The sequence below is a fragment of the Salvelinus alpinus genome, chromosome 10 (assembly GCF_045679555.1).
Source record: "Salvelinus alpinus chromosome 10, SLU_Salpinus.1, whole genome shotgun sequence".
Lineage (NCBI taxonomy): Eukaryota > Metazoa > Chordata > Actinopteri > Salmoniformes > Salmonidae > Salvelinus > Salvelinus alpinus.
The window spans coordinates 46,784,460-46,797,608 of NC_092095.1; the positions used below are offsets into that span (position 1 = coordinate 46,784,460).

At 46.6% G+C, this 13,149-nt stretch overlaps 1 protein-coding gene across 1 annotated transcript; it reads left to right on the forward strand.

Moving 5' to 3' along the window:
- Positions 1-1,419: 1,419 nt before the first annotated feature.
- Positions 1,420-8,810, forward strand: LOC139532096 (A disintegrin and metalloproteinase with thrombospondin motifs 1-like). The gene is made up of 8 exons (XM_071329237.1): positions 1,420-2,477; positions 3,601-3,944; positions 4,190-4,322; positions 4,474-4,931; positions 5,427-5,613; positions 5,919-6,097; positions 6,353-6,528; positions 6,725-8,810. Exons 1-8 carry the CDS (start codon positions 1,853-1,855, stop codon positions 7,461-7,463), a joined length of 2,841 nt encoding a protein of 946 aa, XP_071185338.1. The 5' UTR covers positions 1,420-1,852; the 3' UTR covers positions 7,464-8,810.
- The last annotated feature ends 4,339 nt before the right edge of the window (positions 8,811-13,149 follow it).

Consider the following 13,149-nt stretch of genomic DNA (forward strand, 5'->3'; position numbering starts at 1 on the left):
ATAAAGATAGAAGTTATGATCTTACATACAGCCAATTAATATTTTTGTCCCTTACATGTGTGACATGCAATGCACACAAATAGCATGTGCCATGTATTGGATTTATGGCAGTAGTAGAGCCATAGCCATGGTCCTTTGATACTTTTTCCACGGTCCACGTCTGACATCTGTTGGAGAACTATGTCACGACAACTATTCCCTCTCCCCGACCTGTTGCGCTTAAGGTGGGCCGTCACACTTCTCCCCTCGAAATGGTAAGTTCAATTCGCATGATGTGGACTCCAACTAATGCGTTATAAAACGCATTTCGTGAATTGATTATAAATGTTTCCCTCATATACTCTACTTGCCAGGCCATATTCATAACAGACTCGCAGTTCACTAAGAGGGTGAGACCACCGTGTATGGCACTTTATCCATCTTATCTCTTGATCTCTTGGCTATTGGTGTTCCTGCACTGTACCTGTGACGTCTCGTTTTGTTCCCATACGGTATGTACCACTTGTCTGTCCTGTCATCTGGGTGAATAGACTAAAATGTACATGTAAATAGACTTACCAAACATAAACACGGCTGGGTTTTGTATTTTATTGGTGTGTCATGTATCATTATTCAAACGTGATATATAATACTTAGCAAATAATTACTCTGTCACTAGGAAGGGACGAGTAATCTGTCGATAATTATTTTGGGAAGGTTCCAGAGTTCTGGATTTACACAAGTGATGCGGTTTGCACCGTATGTTTGAGAAGAGGAGCTGGGAAGACGAGCGCGGGGAGGGGAGGGGGTGTCCGCCCAAGGAGACGGGCCACGGCCTCGGAGAGTTGAGTGGAGGAGATGCGTCCAAGGGACTATTCCACCTTAAGAACTCACCGGCCCCTCTGCGCTCCCTCTCCCGAAGAGCTACGGAATCCCACCCGGCCGCCACGGCGCACAGCTCGCTTGACACTGCGGCTATGCAAACGACTCCTAGCTCCGGGTATCGAGCCCAGGTGCGATGGGTGCCATGTCTGACCTGCTATCCCCAGATCTCCAGTTTCACAGACACCACAACCCTGCCACAGACAAACCACTGCCACCCTCATGAAGTATAATTTACATTCAACGTGTGGGTATAGCCGAAAGCAATATGAGCACAGCGTAAAAGTAGCAGGGGCGAAAAGTATGAGAGTTTTTAGTGTAAATGATGAGAACATTTAGGGGAAGGACGGGGTATGGGGAGAGGAGTGAGGGCTATAGTCCCGCCTACAAGCGGAGCAGGGGGAAAAAAGTTTCCTGGGCCAAACGCGACCCACTCCACATTGATTGATTATTATGGCACGTCTCTATGTCTGCGTTTTGTTGCGCACGAGATTTCGCCTCTAAAAGATCAAGGCGGCGTCGGGAAGGGGTGGTCCTGAGTTTGGGGATATATAGGGAGCCGGGGTCTGTCCGTCTTTAAGGCAAAATATGAGCAGAAACTAGACGGCACAGTAGAAAAAAAACTGCCCCGAAGTCACATAGAAACTCAAACAGCTGTTGAGTATCCAAGAGAGGGCTGAAAGAAACACCAACGTTCCGAATAGTTGGAATTGATCTATTGCTGAGCTTTTTTCTAGCAAGAGAATATAAGAAGACTCGAGCTTGAAGCGCTAAAATATGAAGTCTGAGCTGTAGACTATTTTGAATGGATTTTGCACTGGATTTGTTTCCGTTTTAGTTTTTTTTTTAGACTTACTTCATTACTGGAGGTGTTTTAGTTCTTGGACTGATGTTTTTTAGTTATTAGTGGAGTCTTTTACGGATTTTACTTGCTTCCGCCAGACACTTCAATATCACTTTCTCTTTCAGTTAGAAGGGTTTGACACGGAATATGATGTCGTTCGCTTGCGTCTGGTTCAGTTTGATTACGGCTCTGTGCGTGAGAGCGGCGCACGGCACATGGGAGGAAAGTACAGTTGTACCGGTCAGACTCGACCCGGTTCGGCCCGAGAGGGAAGCCGAGCAGGGCCGGACCCTTTCGGTAGAGGAGCGAGAAAAGGAGTCGGAGATGCGAGTCTACCGGTTGGACGTATTTGGCAAACGGGTGGTCTTGAAGCTAGAGCCGGATCAGACCTTCCTGGCACCTGGGTTTGTGTTCCATGTGGTGGGGAGCCCCGAGTCGCAGGCGCAGCGGGAATCTGACAGCAGCGCAGCCGAGACTCAGTGCTTCTTCTCGGGCACGGTGAACGGGGAGGAGGACTCCGCAGCTGCTCTCAACCTGTGCCACGGACTACGGGGCGGCTTCTATCTCCAAGGTGAAGAGTACTTCATCAATCCCAATAATTCGAGTGATGCACAGCCTATGGATGGGGACCTCCACCTCATTCGCCGAAGAGGTCGGGAATATTTTGCAGAGGAGAGCAGCTCAAAGTGCGGGGTCAACGAGGAAGAGGACAGGTTGCCAGAGAATCAGGAGACAAAAGTAAACCATGGAACCACTAAACCCGACCACCCAGGTATGCATTAACACTTATAAAACCTTTGACTTGGATCCATTTAGGAATAGGCTGACTTTACATCATATTCATAGGCCTACGTCTTTTAGTAAGAAAAACAATAAGCCAAGCTGTTCCACATAGTCACTTAGTTGTGTTATGTGTCTACATCATGTATGGCAAACGAAATGGACTCTGGCCCAATTCCTGTACCGGCCGTGTCCTGGGGCTTCAATTCCTGGAACGGAGGATTTGTCTATCCAAACTACCTCAACTTCTGTCTTGGAGTGATCCGTAAAATAGCCCTTTTACTCAAACATCTGAGCCTCTAATAATTACACCGCGCAGGCTATATATTTAAATGTTGAGGTAAGGGTGGATAAGTCGATACTTTGACCGGTGCACAGCGAGGGTTAACGGGGAATGGGCTCAGCTTTGACAGTATACGCAGGCAAGAAGGGGGAGGGTAATGCTCGGAGGAAGTGAGCGGGGAGTGACGGAGGGAGGGAGGTACGGGCCTGGGACGGGGGCTGGTGGGGGTGAGACGTGGAAACTAGTCTCGCCTCCTCCTGGTACTGCACGTTACAGGTCAGCACTGTCAGACATTTCCCAGAATTATTTTTCTTCCCCCTCACGCATAATTTCCGCCCAGTGAAGATCAATTTGGGAATGTAGTCATTTTGAAGAGGGCCTCTGATGGTAAGAAGCCTCGTGAAATTTCACATGTGAACTCAAGTAAAAACATGTGTTTTTGGAACACTTCACATGTAATAATCACATGTGAAATGCATGTGGTTTTTCGTAAGGGGCTGCTGAGTCACCCAGTGAGAGCCGCTGGAGCTGCTCCAGACACATCTGGAGAGATGATCTGCTCTGTGCTCAGTAGCTCTTCATCTGCCCTAGAAAATACACATGTGTAGCCTACAAACCCGTGATTGGCCTGTAGTATCACATGGTACAACTCACATAAAATCTCTTGTGACTACTCAGATATTTGCCATAAACAATTTTACATTTCATCTTTAAGTCTAACAGTTCATCAATTTAAACCAGAGAAAACAGGCTCTCACAAGAGAGCTGTATTAAAAGTCGGATTCTAGGCCAGTTTGTCTGACCTCTCTCCCTTCTTCTCTCTTTCCATCAGCCCACCACCAGCGGTCCAAGCGCTTCGTGTCCACGCCTCGCTTCGTGGAGATCATGATCGTGGCCGATCAGTCCATGGCCGAGTTCCACGGTGCCGGCCTCAAGCCCTACCTGCTGACCATCATGGCGGTGGCATCGCGCCTCTACCGCCACCCCACCATCCACAACTCCATCAGCCTAGCCGTGGTCAAGCTCCTGGTGGTTTACGAGGAGGAGAGCGGCCCCCAGGTGTCGTCTAACGCTGCCCTGACCCTCCGCAACTTCTGCCAGTGGCAGCGGCAGCACAACCCACCCAGCGACCGCCACCCAGAGCATTACGACACGGCCGTGCTCTTCACCCGAACGGTATGTTGCTTTTGCTTTTTAGCACTGTTTTCACAATGTTTTTACACCTATGTTTACTGTGGTAACAGGCAACACCTTCACAACTACTAGGGTTGATTCTGCTTTCCAAATGGCACCCTATTCACTATATAGTGCACTACTTTTGATTTGAAACAGGGTCCTGCTATGTGATACGGGTTTTGTGTCTGTATGGGGGAAAGCAGTGAGTTTGACAGATGTGTTTTGTCCCTTCTCACCCCCTGTAGGACCTGTGCGGCGCCCACTCCTGTGACACGCTAGGCATGGCGGATGTGGGCACGGTGTGCGATCCGGAGAGGAGCTGCTCCATCATCGAGGACGACGGGCTGCAGGCGGCATTCACTGTGGCACACGAACTCGGTAAGATGCCACCCTGATGCCAAGCTGACACATATGCACCATACATTCACATCTCTGTCACGAGCCACACACAGTACACATCTCCTCTCTCAGTCCCAAACCAACCCTTTGTCTCCCCTCTCTCCATTCCTCCATCTCTTTTGCGCTCTAGGCCACGTGTTCAACATGCCCCACGACGATTCCAAGCAGTGTGCCAGCGTCAACGGTGACCATTGGGGCTCGCACATGATGGCGTCCACCCTGTCCAACCTGGACCAACTCCAGCCGTGGTCGCCTTGCTCTGCCCTCATGGTCACCTCCTTCATGGACAACGGACACGGCCAGTGCCTATTGGACAAGCCCCACAAGCCCCAGTCGCTCCCAGCCACGTTACCCGGAAACGTGTACGACGCCGACCGCCAATGTCGCCTGACGTTCGGGGAGGAGTCACAGCACTGTCCCGGCCTGAGTACCACATGTATGGCACTCTGGTGCACAGTGACCACAACCAATGGACTTCTGGTCTGTCAGACCAAGAACTTCCCGTGGGCGGATGGGACGCTGTGTGGCCATGACAGCTTCTGCCTGGCGGGACAGTGTCTGAGCAAGACGGAGGCCGCTCGTCACCAGGTGGGTGTTAAGACTGTTATAACACAGCCCTGTGACAAAGTCTTAAAGTCAATGGGAGTGATGGGATTGGTCCATTGGGGGGAAAGGAAGCATAATGCAGCTTTGGGATTGGTTAGTGTTAGCTACATTGGATTAGGTCCAATGTTATGTCTTTTTTTAATATCAGGCTAGCTATTGGAGTGTTGAAATTTATAGGGCCCTCAAACTCAAATCTGGACTTTGAAGCCAGTTCCACTGCATTTTTTCATTGTTCCCTTATTATCAGAGACTGATTTAGACCAGGGACACCAGGTGTGTGCAATTCATTATCGGGTAGAACAGAACACCAGCAAGCTCCTTACCTCATAGGGTAAGAGTTGAGTACCCCTGTTATAGGGGCTAAAGTGTGTGTAACTATTAGCTTTTTAGCTACAGGACTACCTATAGGACTATTGAAATGTTATATGGGCTAGTGTGTGTGACTATGAATAACGATGGTGTCCTCTCCTGTTGCAGACTCCAGTCAACGGTGCTTGGGGTGTATGGGGACCATGGGGAGACTGCTCGCGTACCTGCAACGGAGGGGTGCAGTACTCCTTCAGGGACTGTGATAGCCCCCTGCCCAAAAACGGGGGCAAGTACTGCGAGGGCAAGAGGATCCAATACCGCTCCTGTAACACACAGATCTGCCCTGAGAGCAACGGTAAGAGCCTCTACTAGCCTCACTTATTACATACTTAGTTCATGCTTATTACATAGCTAATACAGTAATTACTCTTATTACACACACATATTCATATATTTATACTTTGAAATTATACAACCTTATTTAGGCACATAGGCCACTGACTTGCATATTGTACCCATACTTATACTTTCTACACATTCGAGAATAGCCATACTTGAATATCACAGCCTACTGTAAAGTAAACATAAGGCTCAAGCTAAACTAACAGTGAATATCACACCTCTCTCTCTCTCTCTCTCTTCATCCCTCTTTCTCTAAAGGTCTGTCGTTCCGCGAGGAGCAGTGTCTGGCCCACAACGATATTTCGTCACAGATGTCGTTCGGTTCGGGAGAGGGCGTGGAGTGGGTTCCCAAATATGCCGGCGTCTCACCCAAAGACCGCTGCAAGCTGGTGTGCCGGGCCAAGGGCACGGGCTACTTCTTCATTCTGAAACCAAAGGTTAGTCAGGTCACACCACAGACACTTTTGCAAAAATGTAGACAAACACTATCTAGGCTAGCTAGACTAGCTAACACTTTCTAGGCTAACTAGGCTAATACTGTCTAGGCTAACACTGTCTCTAGGCTAACTAGGCTAAGCTAATGCTGTCTAGGCAAACACGGCTAACATTTTCTAGGATAACTAGGCTATCACTGTCTAGGCTAACTAGGCTAACACTGTCTAGGCTAACATCTGTTTCTCTGCAACTGTCAGGTGGCTGACGGTACTCCCTGCAGCCCGGACTCCACCTCAGTGTGTGTGCAGGGTCAGTGTGTGAAGGCGGGCTGTGACCGGATCATCGGCTCCAGCCGTCGCTTCGACAAGTGCAGCGTGTGCGGAGGCAACGGCTCCACCTGCAAGAAAGTGTCGGGTGCCCTGGAGCGTGCCAGGTGAGAACAATGACCTATGACCTCAAAACAGCCATCTTTGACTTGAAATTACTGTTTTCTAGTTGAACCCATTTACTATCTTTTACTACAGTCTGTAGAATCCTATTTTTCTCTAATGAATCTATCTCTATCACACCTCTTAGCACTGCCACATATTTTCTATGTTGTTTGACCTTTGTGTGTTTCTGTCCCTCAGGCCTGGTTACCAGAACGTTGTGACCATCCCCGCTGGCGCCACTCACCTGGACGTGAAGCAACGTGCCCCCGGCGGGGGTCGCCATGACAACAGCTACCTGGCAGTGTTGCGCCAGGACGGCACCTACCTCCTGAACGGCGACTACAAGCTGATGACTCTCGAAACAGACATCGCCCTCAAGGGGGCGTTGCTACGGTACAGTGGTAGCTCCGCCTCCCTGGAGCGTCTACGCAGCTTCTCGCCCCTCCCCGAGGCCCTGACCATCCAGGTGTTGTCTGTAGGCGACTCGCCCCGCCCCCGTGTCAAATACAGCTACTTTGCGCCGAGACCCGTTTTTGCGTCACCTAGTGGCGGAACGGTGGCACGCCGCCAGTCCATCAATGCCATCCGGGAGCTGGGGGAAGCTGAGTGGACCCTGCGGGAGTGGGGCCCATGCTCGCAGAGCTGTGGGGGCGGTACTCAACAGAGGGAGGTGCTGTGTCTGGATTCCCAGGGGCGGCCATCGCGGGAGTGCCCGGAGGAGCTGCGCCCGTTGGCTTCGTGCCCCTGCGCCCCACACCCCTGTCCTTCGTGGTTCCTGGGGGAGTGGTCGGTGTGCTCCAGGAGCTGTGGCCGCGGGTTCCGCAAGCGGCCGCTACGCTGCGTGGGACACAACGGGCGTACACTCGCCCACGAGAGCTGCGACCACAAAGACAGGCCTCGACCACTGCTGGACTTGTGCAACCAGAGCGCCTGCTAAGTTTGTCAGCTCACCTCATTATTACGTCCCTAAAGAACAACTCATGAAAGAAAGAAAGAAAGAAAGAAAGAAAGAAAGAAAGAAAGAAAGAAAGAAAGAAAGAAAAAAAGAAAAAACTAAAACAACCTTATCGTCATGAACTTTGCGTCTGAAAACACAGTGACCTATCATGAGAATGTTTACATCCCACGCAGAGTGCTTTCGTGGGTGTTTTCTGGGGTCCAAAGTGGCCGACTGATTGACTGACACTGCAGAGCCAACAACATATCTCTCAACTCCCTCCAGCCACTTTGAGGGTAGACTTTAGTGTTGTTTGGGTCTGCTCCGTGGCACTGCCACCCCTAGAACACCGCATAGACTTGGTGCAGCTGCCTGCTGGGCTGGCACGGGGGCACATTGCAGGCACACTGTGCCCTTCTCCCTCCCTCCACCCCCCACCCATGTCAGTGGAGCTGAGATGGAGTAACAGTTTCAATGGACACTTCTCTTTCGAAAAAGCATGCTGCTTTAGGTGCCAATGACATGCTTGTGTTCGTGTGTGTGTGTGTGTGTGTGTGTGTGTGTGTGTGTGTGTGTGTGTGTGTGTGTGTGTGTGTGTGTGTGTGTGTGTGTGTGTGTGTGTGTGTGGGCTGTCTGTCCTAGCTGGACTGGACAGACATCTTGGGGGGACTATATGTATCACTGTACAGAATTGGTTACCTTGGGGTGAGGATGTATGTATATGTATTAGAAACAAATGAATGGTCTCACTGCCACACATTCCACTCTCTGTATCGGTTGGAGGCACTTCCTGTTTCAAAGGGTGCGGAACCAAAGACAATCCGGATTGTCCCTCCTAATCCATACGACTTTGTATGCAACCAAACTAACTCAATACAGTTCATTTCAATCAACTTGGGTCATTCCTGAACAAGTTGATATGTGCTGCTAACATTCCAGTAGAATCTCCCAATAGACTCATTCCAATAGACGTATTATTCAATATGCATCCTGGACTGAACAAAAGCAATTTCAAAGCCATATCACTCCGCCCCGTCCGAGACAAAAGAGGTGTGTGAGCAAGCGAACGCGTGTGCGTGCGTGTGGCTTCTCTCCTGCTACTACTTCATAAGTAAGTCTCTCCTGCCTTCCGAGAAGGTTTTTTTTTATGATGACGTTTTGTGCAGAATATCCAAACATTATTTATTTTTTGTTAAGTATAATCTTGTTGCTTTTTATTATTATTGTTGTATTTTTATTTGTTATTATATTGAAATAACAGAAGGATGTAGAGTATATAGAGTATTTATACAGTATTATATATATGGTCCTAGGTTTATGAATAATAAAGCATCACGTCGACCTATATACTGTTGTCATGAGTGTGGTGTGTCTTGGTATTCTTACACATCCATACACACACACACCTCAATATATATGACTCTATACACAAACCTCAATATATCTGACTCTATACACACACCTCAATCTATTGCACTCTATGCGCGTGCACACACACTCACACACGTGCAAACGTACTCACAAACATGGCCCTCGTCAGCAAATATATGGTGGATTTGTGTAATAAACCTAATCCCATTATATACTCAATTGTCTGATCACATTTCTCTTATGGACAGTGTGTAATAAACATATCATCCACTAGATGGCCGTGTTTCAGTGGCCCCTCCTGACTTCCTCTGCGTCTCAGGATAGGAATGCTGATCTCAAATCAGTTCCCCCTGTCCATGTAATCTTATGCATTATGGTCTCAGCACTCCTATACAGGCTCTGATGTAGTATCAGTTTAGCCTTTTAGTCTATAATGAATTAATAGATAACATAGACAGCAGGAACCTGTTCCTAGATCAGTACTCTTATTCTGAGAAGCTTTATGAATATGGCCCCTGGATGTAGGATTTGCAAAAAAAATTGTCCATAATGAATAAGATTATATAGACAGCAGAGACCAGATCCTAGATCAGCACTCCTACTTTGAGACGCTTTGTGATTACGGGCCAAGACTCAAAGGAAGTCATTACTCTGTAATTATGGGAGAAGAAGACTCCAACATCACTGTAATTTGGGTAACACCATAATGGTTCTCATCTCAAATGGCACCCTAATCCCTATATAGTGCACTACTTTTGATTGACCAGGGCCCATATGGCTCTGGTCAATAGTATTGCACTATAATGGGAATAGGGTGCCATTTGGGACGCACACAACGTGTCAGCAGATTCTGTAAACAACATGTTTGCAGAACAGAAAAAGAATGTCCTGGATCTGTATTCCCTCTAAATGTAGCTTATGCTGACTATAAGAAAAAAAGAGCCAAAGAAGGGAAATGAAAAGAGAAGCCCAAACCGTTCAAGCTCAATGCTAACTTGTCCACATTTCAGTGATATACCGTTTCAACCACTGAAAAGACTGACTTACAATTTATTTAAAGAGCATTTCAAATATACTACAACAGAGTCTGTATAGGACTAGATATATTAAATGGTGTGCTCTTCCCATAAGCACTGTGGAGTTGCCACCGAGTTGGCCTACCACAGTTGTGTTGCTGTTGTTGCCAATGGAAAATGCTTCTTTCCTTGGTAACTGGGACTTTCTTTATAGAATACAATTACACTATTGTTGTACTTCTGTTTAGTTTTCCCATCTCTGCCTGCCGGTGCAAGACAAAACCAAAAACTCCCACCAACCCACACTTAATTAATTAACTGCCTAAAACTCCTGACATCTGTGAGCAATTATGAATGGGTGGCATTTCTGTAAAAGGTCACGGTTCCCTATAAGGTTAAGAATGACAAGATGCCACTGAGGTGTAGGGTGAAGTTACCCCTAGACTATGGTCGTGGCATAGGCGGAAATCCCAGGGGGGACGGGGGGGACACGACCCCCCCATCTTGGGAAAAATATGATTTGTCCCCCCAATATATCACTGTAAACATAACTATGTAATTTCAATAATATTAATAATACGCAATGAAAGCACTTGTGCTGATTATTGACACTTAATAGCGCGTTTTTAAGTTTCAAAAGATTGCGACCCCCCCCGCCCTTTGCCTCACAATGGTTTGATCCACTGCCAGTTCTTTAGCTGGCAAGGTAATAGAGGGTTCGTATCTACTGTCCGAAAGGGACATGTACGTAACTGACGTGAGGTTAATCCAGTCAATCCACAGCAGGTCCATAGCAATGTTATTTATTTATTTTTATGTTGGCAGGGTTCACACACTAGCTGAATTTGCAGAGCTAGCGCGCAAACTAAAGCAAACATTAACTATAAAGCTAGCTAGTACCTATTCCATTTATGTGGCGTCGTCAAAGATGGAATCTTTGCTATTGTCAGTTTATTCCAAGATCAGCATGCAGCTGTAGTGTTTCGACGTCCCTGTGATAAGGTTAGCGATAAACTGAAGTCCAAACTGAACAGAACAGAACTACACTCTCTTCTACCATTGTCTTAAATATATATAATGGTCTCGTTGCAAAAGATAAATTGTCGCTAGTGAACTTTTTTTATTTTATTTTATTTCACCTTTATTTAACCAGGTAGCAAAGATTATAGCAAACACACAGAAACGGAATTGGTGCTCGCTAGCTTTACAAATTCAGCTATTGTTGGAAGCCAGCCAATATGAAACAAACTATTAAAATTACAAAAGGTTGCAGCATGTGTTGTGTAAATGTGTGTGTGTGCAGCTAGGCCAGCCAGCCAGGTAGAAAAATGGCAGAAAAAAGTAAGAAGACGGACATCAGAGTATTTGTCAGTACACCAAAACGCATAGTAAGAACTCTAGTATCCTAATATCTCAAAGACTAGTTGATAAAATGTTCATAAGAAAGAAGTGAAATGCTAATGGAAATGTTTCACAATGATGTCATTAGGCAGAGCAGGCAACAGATGGCACACAGACAGCAGAGCTGGGGACAGATATGCAGGGACAGATTGGCAGACAGGGAGTCTCAGGTAAGTTTGTTGAGTCTTTGTTTGGCAACATTATGAAAGGTTCTCAATTTTTTTGACTTGTAAAATAGGGACATAATTGGAAAATGCCATGGATACCCCCACTCTCAACTTAAACTGGTGACTAAACTAAGATTTGTTTACGGCAATGGTATTGCTGTTGTGATTAATTGTGTAGTTTTGGGTACCGGTAGTTAGGAGTACGGCAAACACCTTATTTATTTTCTAGGAGACAGACTGTGAGTCAGTTAGGGTGGTGAAAGGGAAAGAGCCAGGGAGAGAGACTTCAGAGGACAGTGTCACAGCCACGGCAGGACCAAGTGTCACCCTTGTTGCCAGCAGCACCAGTATAGGGGACAGTGGCACAGCATTGTCCAGTTACCACAGTGATGGCACAAAACCATATCAGCCACACCCACAATTTATAGAACCGCAAACTCTTGCCAACAGTGTGTTGACGTTTCAAGAGAGATGGTTTCGCGATTTCCCCTGGCTACATTATAATCCATCAATAAAAGGAGTGTTGTTTTCACTGTAGCCAAGGGTTTTCAAGCCAGCCATCTTTTGGCCAAAGAGCAGATGCTTCCTTCATTAGTGCAGGATTTAGGAACTGGAGAAAAGCCATTGAAAAATTCACAGCACATCAAAACTGCCAAACCCACCGCCACTTTGTAATTGTAACAGCACACCAGCTAAATCCAATCAGTGTCCAGTTATCCAGCGCGTGGGGTAAACAGCAGGATGACGCAAGGCATTGCTTGATGAAAATTGTTAGTTCGGTGCGGCATGTAGTAAGACAGGGACAAGCCTTTAGAGGCCACACGGATGACAGTGGGAATTTATACCAGATTTTGAAACTTAGGGCAGAAGAGGATGATCCCATTTTACTGAAGTGGTTAACAGAGCGTACCACAATGTACACAGGCCCCAAAGCACAGAATGAAATTCTGAACATCATGGCCAATAGTCATTCGAGGCATTGCAGCTGAGATTAGGTCTCTTCCGATTGTACAATTTTCATTAATTGTTGATGGTACTCAAGATGTCTCTGGTGCTGAACAGGAGAATGTCTGTCTGCGTTATGTTGACCATGACCATGTCCCTCACAAGGAGTTTATTGGGCTATACAGGGTGTCTGAGACAACAGGCGAGGGCATTGCGAAAGTGGCAACTGATGTGTTGTTGAGGAAACCCGCAAACATATGCTCGGTTCTTTTGTTCAGTAGTGTGTATAGCAGTGGTTCTCAACCTTTTTGGGGTACTGGAACCCCTGCATATTTTGAGGCAAGGCAGGCAAGGTTTTGAGCGGTCCTCAGGGACTTCCCCTCTATATTATATGTAAATTTACTGGAAACCTTGTGGTACTGACTACATTCATTACACTTTTTTATTTCACGGACCCCTTGCAATTAGTCCATGGACCCCTGTTTGAGAACCCCTGGTGTAATTGATATTTGTTCTTTTGTTTAGTAGTTTTCAGTACACTTACAAATTATTTATTTCATGTTATTTTATTTAAAATTGCATACTTTGTGCGACATACTTGTCCATAGCTGCTGTTTGAAGAGTTGAGACACTGACTGAAGGATATTTTGTTTGATTTATTTGGGTTTTTCATTGAAGTAGTTATTTTGCTTTTAGAACTGTACTTATTTTAAGCTGTTTGTTCTTGCAAAGATATTGTAGTAGACTCAGGTCAGGTGCACATATTTAATGACTATATAAATGTAT